We start from the raw sequence: 11,853 nt of genomic DNA, 5'->3' as shown, positions 1-11,853 counted from the left end.
TCAGCTGATCGCAGCTGGTGCAGCCAAACAGCTGTTGGCAGCATCCGAATTTTAGGAAACTTAAATAGTAGTAAACACGCAGTTTTGACTAGGTGTGTTACATACTTTAAAATTAGACATTAAATTCACAATGCAGTTTTCCTGGATGAAGCTGGCTATTTATTTGCTAACATTTTTAACCTACGCCTATTCCGGATATGGATCGAGCACAATTGTGCATCTAAGAGATGCAATTATAGCGGCTGAGGCACTTTTCGGCGACGTCTTCAAGAATTTCATCACAATTGTGCGCAAATTTCGTACCGTACATGAGGTATTCGATGCTGCCCTCGAGGAAAACTGTGTATTTCAGTGCCCAGTGCCCGAAGGCGGCGGAACGCGTAAGTACTTGACGCACACATAGATATTATTATGTAAATGAGATAGCCTTATACTGACGTGTTGTTTGTCTTTCAGCACCGCGCGCAGTGCAAAATAAGTTCTATGTGCCCACCGCTGATGGCTGCGGTTCTTTGGGTCTGAGAATTAGTACGGAATACCTACCCGCCGTCGAAATGGAAGCTTGCTGCAATGCGCACGATATTTGCTACGATACTTGCAATAGCGATAAGGAGCTGTGCGACTTGGATTTCAAGCGTTGTTTATATAGATACTGTGACAGCTATGAAAAGTCTATTGCCAGTGATCTGATGACGAAAGGCTGTAAAGCGGCCGCTAAGATGCTATTCACAGGCACCTTGACATTAGGCTGTAAATCTTACCTGGATTCGCAGCAACGCTCATGTTATTGTCCTCCAGGCAAACCAAATAACTTCAATGGCAATAAGTACACGAATAGCAAGGAAAAACAGCAGAGGCAGAAGTACGGCTGGAAGGACCGTAACGAAATTTAGCACCTGCATAAATATGTTATTTGGTTGTTAATAAGTTCATGTTAGTTTTTAGTTATGGTTGTACTTTTCTACCATTTTGACGAATTTTTCTAGCTTAATACCAAAGCTAGCAAGACTCAGTATTTGTTTAGAGTGCACATTTCACATATAAAAATGTATAATTTATGATTTAACCACAACTTACAAGTTGGCTGAGAGTTATGTTAAAAATAAACAAATTATTTTTGAATTTGGCTCTTTGAATCGGTATTTCATATAAGGGTCGTAGCTATCGATATTTTTGGGCTCAATACAATAATAAATTCGTTATCGATTCGTCGATTAATTGCCACAAATTTTGTCGCTTAGAGCACTACACTGAAACTCTAATTGCATTAGCCAGCACTAAAATAACACAAGCGCAGCAAAAAAAGATTTTGCAACAAACTGAACAAATTTTTTAATGTAGGTTGTCATTAAAAATTGTTTGCAATGGGCTATGATGTCAATCGCTTTCAAGGCGAAGTAGACGAAGAGCTAACATGTCCCATATGCTCCGGTGTTCTGGAAGATCCACTTCAGGTTTGACAATAACTACAACTACAACTAAAAACACATTTCATTTCGAGACTCAAATTATTCCACAGGCGGTCATGTGCGAACACGCCTTCTGTCGTGGCTGCATAAATGAATGGCTGACACGCCAACCCACATGCCCAGTTGATCGTAATGCCCTAACTACTGCAAATCTGCGAGCTGTGCCGCGCATATTGCGCAACTTGTTGTCCAGGTAACTCTTGTACGACTCTTGTTTTTCATACCCAACTAATGAGCGCTTTTACAGGCTTTCGATAACCTGTGACAATGCGCCTTATGGCTGCACAGCTGTGTTGAAGCTGGATGCATACAATTCGCATTTGGAAGACTGCGTGCACAATCCAAAGCGTCCATTTCCCTGCGAAAAAGGCTGTGGCTTTGACATACCCAAGGACGAGCTCAAGGATCATAACTGTGTGCGTGAGCTGCGTGTGTTGATTGTGAAGCAAACGGAGCAAATAGGCCAACTGAAAACGGAAATAACCGATCAGCAGCTAACTATCAATGAGTTGAAACGAGAACTACAGCTATTTAAAGATTTTATGCGTGCCATGCGCGTCTCAAATCCGGCAATGCGCGCGATTGCTGATCAAATGGAACGTGATGAGGTGATAAGATGGAGCAGCGCTTTAGCCCGAGCGCGTGTTACACGCTGGGGCGGCATGATTTCCACTCCCGATGATGCACTGCAGGTAAATGAGTGAATAATCAATGACAGCTGTTAAAAATGTATATATATTAATATATAACGGGCTTACAGCTGATGATTAAGCGTGCTTTATCTGAGTCTGGTTGCCCGCCACACATTCTGGATAGCTTAATGGAGAACTGCCACGAGCGACGCTGGCCCCGTGGCCTCAGCTCCTTAGAAACGCGCCAAAACAATCGACGCATCTACGACAATTACGTATGCAGACGCATACCAGGTGAGTTTGCGTGGCAATCAAATTAATCAGTTAAACAGTGTCCCTGACTAAACAAAGGCTTTGTGATCGCAGGTAAACAGGCGGTGCTTGTGCTGAGCTGTGACAACGTGCACATGACTGAGGATGTGATGGTCGAGCCGGGTCTGGTTATGATCTTTGCGCATGGAATCGAGTAATCGAGTTTCTCATGCGGCAGCTACATTCAACTAATTAGTAACTAAATACTTAATTGTATATCAAACAGTGCTCAGTTTTGTTGTTTTCTCGAAATATTGCATATACTTAGGCATAAAAACACTCATACACACACATTTGTCATATTAATCATTTTAGCATTAATATTAACTCGAATGCACTCTCGAACTAAAGCAAACAAAATACAAACCATTCAAGCGCCTCATGACGACTTTCAAGTTGTAGTAAAGAAATTTATATAGAACTTTGTTCCCCCACAAACAAAACCACATGTCGTTTATGATGTATTTGCACATACACACATGCATACCCTCGCACATGTCTGTGTTTGTGGTAATCATATTTTTGTAATTAAGCGATCTCAGCAAACAAACTTTTGTTATTGTTCACTTCAAATTCGCTGGATGCATTCAATTTGTGTCTCTTATATAATTGTGGCTTTTATTTAAGAAACTTAAATAATTTACTTAATGTGTAATTAAATTTAAAAAAATTTTAAGTATTCCATATTTTTATTAAATAAAACAGAATCTCAAGTGTAATCAAATTGTTAATTGACTTTGTTTAGCTCAGCTGCGCAATCGCATTAAAAATGTTTATTGGGTTGCATTATCTCAGGTTTACGTTGCCCCCACACACACGCACACACACATCCCAGCACACACAAGAGTTCTGGGCATCATCTGTTCCCGAAAAGGAAATCCAATAAGTCGCCTAACCAATAGCAACAGTAACAACGATATCAAACTGGTTCCTGTTTGAGCTTTGACAAAAAAGAAAAAAAAAAAAACCTCAAACCGGTTACGGCTTGCGACTCATTATACAAACAATTGTTTAAATGATTTGTCTTCTGCGTGTTGACTCTGTTTTGCTTTGTTACATATGCCAAAAATCGATTAGCGAATGCTCAGACACAACTATTGATGAGCCAAAATTTAAATATCAATAGCGGTTTAGCACTTCCCGCCGTCAGGGGGGCGCCCCCTGGCGCTTGAAAAGTGAGAGTATCAGTGGAATAAACCGCAATCGGCGCGCTCAGCTTCCAACAGTTGTCTACGCATCGCCGTTGCGGTCGGACGTGCCGTTGGAGTATTCAAAAAGTTTTCACCGCAATCATTTAATAACGCCATGAATTTGTCAATTTGTATGCTAATCTGTGCGGCCGTTTGCCTTGCTGCGACGTCGGCAACAACACAGCTGAGGCAACGCAACGAGAAGCAGGTTCTGGAGGAATTGCGTAAATATCAAAAAATAATCAATTCCTATTGAATAACAATACTAATTGATGTGCTCGATCGCACAGCTCGTAAGGGCGCTACCATCGAGGAGGTTGTGCTCGAGTCTAATCTGCACATCAGGCCGAAGGCACGACAGAATGTGAGACGTGTTCGATCCCTGCTGGATGAGACTCTAAACGAAATCTATGCGGCGCACAAGCGAGTGAAGCGTCAGGGACGCTTTCGTGGTGGATTTGGCAGCAACTCGCAAGTTGACACAAGGGCCGGCGGCGCCCTGAGTGGCGTCAATGTGGGTGCTAATCGTCAGGGCGGCACTGCCGGTGCCAATGTCAACTTCCAGCCATTTGGTCCCTTGGGCCCCAACGGCTACAACCAGGAACAGACAGCCTCCAATGGTGCAGCGAGTAGCAACTTTAACGATCGCTTCAATTTCGGCTCATCGGCGGCCAATGCTCAGGCCCAGGGCTTCCAGTCGCAAAGTAATCTTGGCTCTTTCGGCGCCTCCTCCACAAGCACGGCCACTCAATCGCAAAACTTCAATCCATTCGGTAACAGCAACTCTGCCGGTGCCTCCCACAGCCAAGTCTTCAAACTTCCCAACGGCCAGACCATCAATTTCGCCTCCACCAACAATTTCGCCAATAGCGGATTCGGCAACACCGCCGGCAGCCGTGGTGGAGCGGTTTCTGTGACAGGTTAATGACATTAATGTTATACGAAAATGTTGTGCAACTACGTGGAGCCGATGTCCAATTTCTACTCTTCTAACACCTGTGGCACTTTCGAAATTTGTGCAAAAATTATTAACAAAAGAAACTGGAAACTGGAATTACCCACATATACACACACACTTAATAGCATATACAACTTATTTGCTTACCAATTAGTGGCCATTAACCAGAGTCTGCCAACTCCGAAATATATAGCATGTCAATTTGAATAAAATGTTTGAGTCTTAGTTTTATTCTTGTTTGTTTGTTATGATATCGGCTTAATTGCGGTTTAGTCGGATTCGCTTTCGCTCTCCGATTGGAAATCGCCCACTTCAATGGAGAATGTGTACTCCTGATCGCATCCCAGATATGAGTCGCTCATGTAGTACAATGTATAATCGTGTTTGCCTGGACTCGGCGCCACAAAGTCCAACTTGACCTTGGCCTTTTGCTGCAGTGTTAGGCGTTTGATGGAGAGCAGCGAATTGGTCTTTGGATCGCCGATGACCACCCACCAGCCCTCCTCGCGCTTCTGCGGGAAGAACGGCGCTATAACCGGGCCGGTAACCTCATCCTCACGCTCCAGCTGCACCACCACATTAACTGTGGAGCCAGAATTGATGCGATCCTTATCAACCACCTCGTAGTTAAGCTCAATGTTGGGATAACGATTGCAGAAGCGTGCCACATCGGCCATTTGCACGTCGGACAGCTGCAGCAGGCGTGTGCGATCCTCGTCCTCCAGCTCCATTATGTCGAAAACAGTTTCAATTTTCTGCAAGCATATCAAATCCACTATTAGCAGAGATGCTAATTTAGTTCGATCAATTATAATCTTACCTTTTCTGTGCAGCGTTTTATGATATCAGCATTGAAGTGTGGCAGCTGCCGCAAATACGAATCCTTGCTCCACATAGCCTGCGTAACCATTTGAGCCAGTTCCATGGCAGCCACAGCTGGCGATAGCCAGCCATTGGAGCTCAGCACATCCACACAGGCCTGTATCAGGCGTATAGCTTTGCTGAGTATCTGCTCCGTGTCGCCCTGAAGCTCTGGACCCAGCTGGAGCCGCGATAGATGGGCTTGAAGCAACAGGTTGGTCTTAATGTGAGGATCATTGAATCTGCAAGGAATTGAAAATATATATTTAATGAAAAATATGACAGAAATGAATTATATTCCAATATTTACTTAGGTGCTGTTTCATTGGGTCCAGTTAGCTTGTTGGGCAAGCGCTGGGAGAGCGTGCGCAGAACCTGCTCTTCGTGGTGCCGCACTACAACATCCTCATACTCCGCTGCCGATGAAATAATCTCCAATAATCCTCGTACTTTGGTCTTGCTGTTAAGCGACAAACTGAAGAGTTCTGCAAGAGATAGTTTTAGGATTAGACAAGATTACCAAAGAGAAAACAAACTTAGATCGTACCTATAGTTGTATAGTTGATGTAGTAGTAGGCGGCAATCATGCCCAAATTCAATGGCAACGTATCCATTTCATCCTCAATGCTTATGCACTTGGATTGCTCCAGATCGCTGAGCGTGTTCTCCACAAGCTCCGACAGATGATCGGATAAATGGCGATGCGTCACACCCTGCAGATTGTAGTAGTTGGGATTCTGGGTTAATCTTCGATAGAGGAATGTCCAGGTTAGATAATCGACGGCATCCTGTTTGTTCTCAATGGTCTTGGTGACCACCTCGGCATTGAAATGATCGTGCAAACGGTGATCCAAATGGCTCTCGATTGGCAGCGGCTCGTTGATGAATTTCTTGAAGAAATCCTTCTTGGAACTCTGACACATCAGCACGCACTTAGCATCCGCATCCTCGTTGGGTCTGTTGGCGCGCCCAATCATTTGCAGCACATCCGTAATGGGATAGTCCTCGTACGAATGATTTTTGCCATTGTAGAACTGGGTGTCCATGACGATAACAAGGTGTGCCGAGATGCTCATACCCCAGCACAGATCCCGCGAGACAACGGCCACCTGCACAGCGCCCGAATCGAAGAGCTGCTCGACCAGGCGATGATCTGAGGCAGACAAGCCCTCGTGCAGATAAGCAACGCCCTGAGCCAGCGTCTCCTTCAACGTTTTGTCCGACATGCGCTCGAGGAAGGGCTGGATATCGTCCTCCTCGGCATGGAAGAAGCGATTGGGCTGCAGATCCGAGGCAGCATACGTCAGTATATCGATGGCTGTGAGGCGCGCCTGTTTGCGCGACGAAACGAATACAATTACGGGCTTATGCGGGCTGTACTTGAGTATGGCGTTGTACACAGGCTTGGACATGGTTGCAATGCGCGTGGCATTGTGGGTGACATTGAAGCCCTGTATGTGCAGCTCCAGAGGTATGGGTCGAACGCTCGGATGAAAGTTGAACGTGGCATTGGGATTGCAGCCGAGCCACTGGGCCACATCGCGAGCATCTGTCAACGAGGCGGAGAGGGCGACGATGCGAATCTGCTTTTCAATTTGGGAGCTGATGTAACGCATGCGCGAGCAGACGATCTCCATGACGGGACCCTCCTCGCCGCCCACCAGCTGCAGTTCATCCACAATGAACAAGTTGATCTGCTGCACATTCTTACGCTGCTTCCAGCGACGCGAGAGCACGTCCCACTTGTCCGCGGTGGTTATAATCAATTGTCCTTTGGCAATGAGCTTCAGATCCGTGCCCGTTTCGCCAGTCAGTTTGACCACCTTGATGTCCAGACTGCCAAACTTGGCATGCCAGTCGGCGAAGACCAGATCGGCCAGCGCCTCTTGGGACACCAGATAGACGCAACGTCCTTCACTGCTCTGGCTAAACAAGCGCATGATGGCGAATTCGGCAATGGTCATCTTGCCAGACCCCGTTGGGGCACCCACAAAGACATTCTCATCGCTGTTGTAGACTGCGTTGAAGACCTGCGTCTGGATGGGATTGAACTGCGGGAAACGTTGCGAATAGAATGCCTCGAACTTGGGCTGCCGCAAAGCGCTGATGGGCAGCGGCTGTAAGTCCAGCAGTTCCGTTGGTGGCATATTCTTCTCGGGCAAAATGAGATGCCTGAAGGACACGGGCAGCTGTGTTTCGGCTCCTATCCAACGATCAGAGACAATGCGTAGGAAATATTGTGGGGGCAATGGCTCAAAAACGGGCACAAAGAACTTCAGCTGATGCTCATCCTGTGCGTACTTTTGTTTGAGCAAGAAGAATTCATGATGCAATATCAGCTCCGAGTCCACATCCTCAATCAACACCCAGAAACCTTCCGATTGCCCGTGCACCTTTTCATCCCACTGAAAATCGGGCGTTATTGTCAGCTCCACGCGCAGCGTTGATCGCGTTATGGGCTGGATGTGCGTAGACAGCTCGAGTTTGGGAAACTGATGCACGAATTTGTGTATGGTCTTGCCCAGCTTGGGCACACGTATCAGTTCGCCCAGCTCATGCGGCTCCAGATCGTACAGGCGCGACCAGGGAAAGTGTTTCTTCTCCAGCTTCTTGGCGATTTCATCAGGCATCTTCTTGAATTGGCGCAACGGCGTCATCGACTGCCACATGCGACGATCAATCATCTTGCAAAGCGTCAGCGTTTTATCCGCCAACTGCGCCCAGCCACGCGTCAGCACAATCTCGAAGATGGCGCGCATTAGACGCGCAGCCGATTGTGTGATGAACACCATGTCGGACATCAAGGCAAAGCCCTCCAGCTTCAGCTGAGAGATGTACGCCTGGAGAAGCACATTCACCTTGGCGCTGTGCTCCTCAATGGACTCCTTGATGGGTATCGGCACACGCTCCATAAGCTTCTGCAGCTCCAGTTTCTCCTCCTCGCGCACAGAGATGTGCCTGAACTCCGACGACAAGGAGAACACGCGGAATAGCTCGATTTCGCTCAGAGTTTGCTTTAGCAACTGATTGTAGGTCAACATTGTCTCGTGGGTCAGGTAATAGTGGGATGCAATGCGTCCCAGATCCGTCACCTGGAAGTGTCCCGTCTTGCGGTCGTATTTGATCAAGCCACTGCGTTCCAGACTACAGGCAGCTGTATGCAGCAAATCCGCGCGATGCTGCTCCAGTAGCGGATCTGCTTTGATCGCATCATGCGAAACGCCATACAAAGTGGGATTGCGAAGCATACGTATATAGAGGTAGGTGTAGCCCAGCCAATTGACTGCATCTTGCAGATGTTGCACGGTGCCGAGCACAATCTCAGCATTCAACATGTCCGGCAACTTGGAAATGAACTGCGATTCAATGGGCAGCTGCTGATTGAGCAGCGATAGATAAAACTGCAGCTCGCTGTGATTCGTAATAAGTATGCCCTCGCCCTTGGTGTCGTACTGTGGCCGACCGGCACGTCCCAACATCTGCAGCACATCCAAGGCGCTCAGCTCCACCCAGCGGCCCTTCTCCGGATTGTACACTTGTGTGCCCTTGATGATGACCGTGTGCGCGGGCAAGTTCACACCCCAGGCCAGGGTGGCCGTCGACACCAGCACCTGAATATGCCGATCAGCAAAGAGATCCTCAACTAGCGTACGATCCACGCGCGTCATGCCAGCATGATGTATGGCGAAACCATATGGCAGCAATTCCTTTAGCTCTGTATTCTTCACCTGCTCCGCCTCAGTACGCAGCACTTCCATGCTGGCCGAGCCCTCGCGCAGAAAGCTGCCCAGCGTGTCCTGCTCCAGGCACATGTCACGCACTGCACGCGCCGTCTTGCCCGTCTCCTTGCGGGAGTGCACAAACACTAGCACCTGGTTGCGACCAGCATGCTCCATCGTCTTTTCATACACAATCTCGTTCATGACCTGTGTGGGAGATTAGAAATAATTATATTAACTTTAATTATAATTACTTTATAGAGTTTACAACGTACCTGGAATCGCTTTAATGCCTTCTTCTCGGTCACACCAATATATTGTTGCTCCAGCGCCACCGGTCGATAGCTGTTATCAAAATAGAAGAGACCCTTGTCGGGCTTCACACGCAGAAATGTGGCCACGTCCTGGTAGTTGGGCAGCGTGGCAGACAAGCCAACCAGACGCACATCCTCCTGCGTGGTCTCAATGTTGCGTATGGTACGTGCCACGAGCGCCTCAAGCACCGGTCCACGCTCGTCGTGCAACAAATGGATCTCATCAATGATGACCAAACGCACCAGACTCACAAATGTCCGCTCACCACCCTTGCGTGTGATAATATCCCACTTCTCAGGTGTGCACACAATCACCTGTGTTGCGGCTATTTGCTCACGCGTCAGCTGATGATCGCCCGTCAACTCAGAGACAGTCAGATTGTAGCAGGCCAGGCGACGTCCGAAGTTTCCTACCATTTCCTGTACCAGAGATTTCATGGGTGCCACATAGATGATCTTGAAGTCTTGTGCATTGATGGTCCCATCCTCGTTTATATGCTTGCCAATCTCCCGCATCATTGTGAGCAAGGCGACATTCGTTTTACCTGCACCAGTGGGGGCACAAAGCAGCATATTCTCATCGCTGTCCAACGCGGCTTTGTAGAGCCGGCTCTGAATGCGATTCAAGGTCTTGAAGCCATCGAACACAGGCTGTACATACTTGGACAATTTGTCAATCGGCTGCAGCTCCTCATCCGCCTCGAAGGGAACTTGCTTGAGAGCGGGCACATGCACCTCCTCGTATCCCTTGCGCTGTTTGCGATAACTGCCATCGGGCAGTTGGCAACGCTTGTTGGCCATGAAATGCGAGCCTTGGGTAAAGGCTAGCTCATCCAGTTCCAGTAGTTGACGTACACCAGGCACTTGACCAGCAGCAGCGGCTCCACCATCGTCAGCATCGCCCTTTCCGCGCTTGTTGGCTCGCGCATCCGCCTCCTCCTGCTCATCGGCCTTGCCAGTGTCCAGCTGACGCAATATTTTTGCCAGCGCCGTGTTGCCACGCATCTTTTCCCGTATGCGCTGCCTCTCGCTATCTGTTTGTGCGGACGCTAGCATGGTACAATAGAGTATCATCTGACGATTCAATTTCAGTTGCTTAATGAAGTCAAAGCAATCGTAGCCCAGCAGCAACACCAACTGATTCTCACAGTCGCGTTCATCGGCGGCATCCTTTAGTATCTTGAGGACATCAGCAGCCTTGCTCTGGGAAACCATCGCATCCTTGTAGTACTTGCTGAGGCACCGCTGCAGCCAGTAGGCATCAATGTCCAGCGGATGTAGAGAACGATCCTTCTTTACATTACTTGCAGCCTCCTCGCTGGCGAGCTGTAAATTAAAATAATAAATGTATGTTTTAATATTTGAACAGTTGATGCTACTTACATTTTCGGCGTGTAGTGTATGATCAATGCGCGCTTCTTCGCCCTCATCCTGTGCATCGTCGTCTCGTATCTCGCCGTACATATCGTTGTCACTCTCCTCTTCAGACTCCTCAAACTGTACATTGATGCCGTAAGTATCGTCGATTTGCTCATCATTGTTGGTAGCTGCCGTCAGAGCATTCACAGCATCGCTGCCAAAGTCGGTGATTTTCTTGCCAAGATTCACGAGCAGGGCAAACCGTTCATCTGTCACTTCACCAAGCAAACTGTCCACCTCCCGTTTGCGATCGCGATCTTTAAGCCGCTCATTCTTGAGCACAGCCAAAATTTCATCTGCAGCGCCACATAAAATGTCGCGTGGCTGATCGCCCAGTGCCTCCTGTATAAAACTCAATAGCACTTCGTAGGTCTGACGCGTCTCCTGCGTCTTTGGGCGATAGACAATGCCTACCATTTCATCAATACCCTCTGATAGCAATGTGGCGCCCTTCATGCGCTCGAAATCGTACTGTGCCTCGTCACGTTTCTGACGCTTGACTTTGCGCTCCTCCGTTTTTTCCGGCTTTGTACGCTGATAGCGATCACCCATGCGAGTGCCATCCAATTTTCCTACCAAAGAGCACACCTCACCGGTGGCTTCATCACGACGCGGACGCTCGATGAGACGTACATCAGCTTGCAGCACAAGATTCGAGTTCTGTATGGAGAGAATAGAAATCAAGAAACAATTTTCGGCAAACGTTTACCGCATGTGGCGGCCGCTTTTCTTCCTAATATTTTTTAATACTTACCGCCTTGTACTCGTACTGCAATTGACGTGCTGCGGCATCCGCCATATCTGTTTAGCTAGTTGATATCGCTTTAAGTGCAGAATTAACTTATTTTTGCAATTTTAAAGCGGCAAAAATATTTTTTCGCTGTTTATTGGCTGGCTCCGCGATAGAGATGTATTCGAACCGATATAATAATTAGTTATTAATATCGATTTTTCATATACATCGATATAGTTTGTGTTT

At 47.5% G+C, this 11,853-nt stretch overlaps 4 protein-coding genes across 5 annotated transcripts; 3 read left to right on the top strand and 1 right to left on the bottom strand.

Annotated features, from left to right (window-relative positions):
• Positions 1–6: 6 nt before the first annotated feature.
• On the top strand, positions 7–1,136 carry GXIVsPLA2 (phospholipase A2 group XII). Its single transcript, XM_030387199.2, has 2 exons — positions 7–380; positions 457–1,136. Exons 1-2 carry the CDS (start codon positions 131–133, stop codon positions 891–893), a joined length of 687 nt encoding a protein of 228 aa, XP_030243059.2. The 5' UTR covers positions 7–130; the 3' UTR covers positions 894–1,136.
• A 60-nt stretch (positions 1,137–1,196) lies between these two features.
• On the top strand, positions 1,197–3,137 carry elgi (E3 ubiquitin-protein ligase NRDP1 elgi). 2 transcript variants are annotated; one of them, XM_030387196.2, is made up of 5 exons: positions 1,197–1,454; positions 1,520–1,662; positions 1,717–2,161; positions 2,230–2,395; positions 2,453–3,137. In XM_030387196.2, the coding sequence occupies exons 1-5, from the start codon at positions 1,365–1,367 to the stop codon at positions 2,569–2,571; spliced, it is 963 nt and encodes a 320-aa protein (XP_030243056.1). In that variant the 5' UTR covers positions 1,197–1,364; the 3' UTR covers positions 2,572–3,137. The 2 variants fall into 2 exon arrangements, with proteins under 2 accessions (XP_030243056.1, XP_030243057.1); XM_030387197.2 differs by having other exon boundaries at positions 1,198–1,454; positions 2,468–3,137.
• A 262-nt stretch (positions 3,138–3,399) lies between these two features.
• Brr2 (U5 small nuclear ribonucleoprotein l(3)72Ab) lies at positions 3,400–11,804 on the bottom strand. Its single transcript, XM_089259342.1, has 7 exons — positions 11,629–11,804; positions 10,839–11,534; positions 9,417–10,781; positions 5,970–9,348; positions 5,733–5,907; positions 5,382–5,664; positions 3,400–5,316 (listed from the first exon to the last, which is right to left on the bottom strand). The coding sequence occupies exons 1-7, from the start codon at positions 11,671–11,673 to the stop codon at positions 4,831–4,833; spliced, it is 6,429 nt and encodes a 2,142-aa protein (XP_089115468.1). The 5' UTR covers positions 11,674–11,804; the 3' UTR covers positions 3,400–4,830.
• Positions 3,640–4,786, top strand: LOC115563740 (uncharacterized). Its single transcript, XM_030387198.2, has 2 exons — positions 3,640–3,827; positions 3,894–4,786. The coding sequence occupies exons 1-2, from the start codon at positions 3,719–3,721 to the stop codon at positions 4,526–4,528; spliced, it is 744 nt and encodes a 247-aa protein (XP_030243058.2). The 5' UTR covers positions 3,640–3,718; the 3' UTR covers positions 4,529–4,786.
• Positions 11,805–11,853: the final 49 nt, after the last annotated feature.

This window comes from Drosophila navojoa, chromosome 4 (genome assembly GCF_054131105.1).
Source record: "Drosophila navojoa isolate 15081-1374.11 chromosome 4, UAZ_NAV_1.0, whole genome shotgun sequence".
Lineage (NCBI taxonomy): Eukaryota > Metazoa > Arthropoda > Insecta > Diptera > Drosophilidae > Drosophila > Drosophila navojoa.
The sequence above is the reverse complement of the archived record's forward strand: the minus strand, read 5'-3'. Positions and strand labels throughout refer to the sequence as shown.

Excerpts from the sequence above, each read along its gene's own strand:
- elgi (XM_030387196.2), top strand. The coding sequence starts at position 1,365 with ATGGGCTATGATGTCAATCGCTTTCAAGGCGAAGTAGACGAAGAGCTA. Across the intron at positions 1,663-1,716 it reads TTGCGCAACTTGTTGTCCAG|GCTTTCGATAACCTGTGACA; the intron begins GTAACTCTTGTA and ends GCGCTTTTACAG. Across the intron at positions 2,396-2,452 it reads CGTATGCAGACGCATACCAG|GCTTTGTGATCGCAGGTAAA; the intron begins GTGAGTTTGCGT and ends GACTAAACAAAG.
- LOC115563740 (XM_030387198.2), top strand. The coding sequence starts at position 3,719 with ATGAATTTGTCAATTTGTATGCTAATCTGTGCGGCCGTTTGCCTTGCT. Across the intron at positions 3,828-3,893 it reads GCAGGTTCTGGAGGAATTGC|CTCGTAAGGGCGCTACCATC; the intron begins GTAAATATCAAA and ends TCGATCGCACAG.
- GXIVsPLA2 (XM_030387199.2), top strand. The coding sequence starts at position 131 with ATGCAGTTTTCCTGGATGAAGCTGGCTATTTATTTGCTAACATTTTTA. Across the intron at positions 381-456 it reads GCCCGAAGGCGGCGGAACGC|CACCGCGCGCAGTGCAAAAT; the intron begins GTAAGTACTTGA and ends TTTGTCTTTCAG.
- Brr2 (XM_089259342.1), bottom strand. The coding sequence starts at position 11,673 with ATGGCGGATGCCGCAGCACGTCAATTGCAGTACGAGTACAAGGCG. Across the intron at positions 11,535-11,628 it reads TGCAGTACGAGTACAAGGCG|AACTCGAATCTTGTGCTGCA; the intron begins GTAAGTATTAAA and ends CTCTCCATACAG. Across the intron at positions 5,665-5,732 it reads CCCAATGAAACAGCACCTAA|ATTCAATGATCCTCACATTA; the intron begins GTAAATATTGGA and ends AATTCCTTGCAG.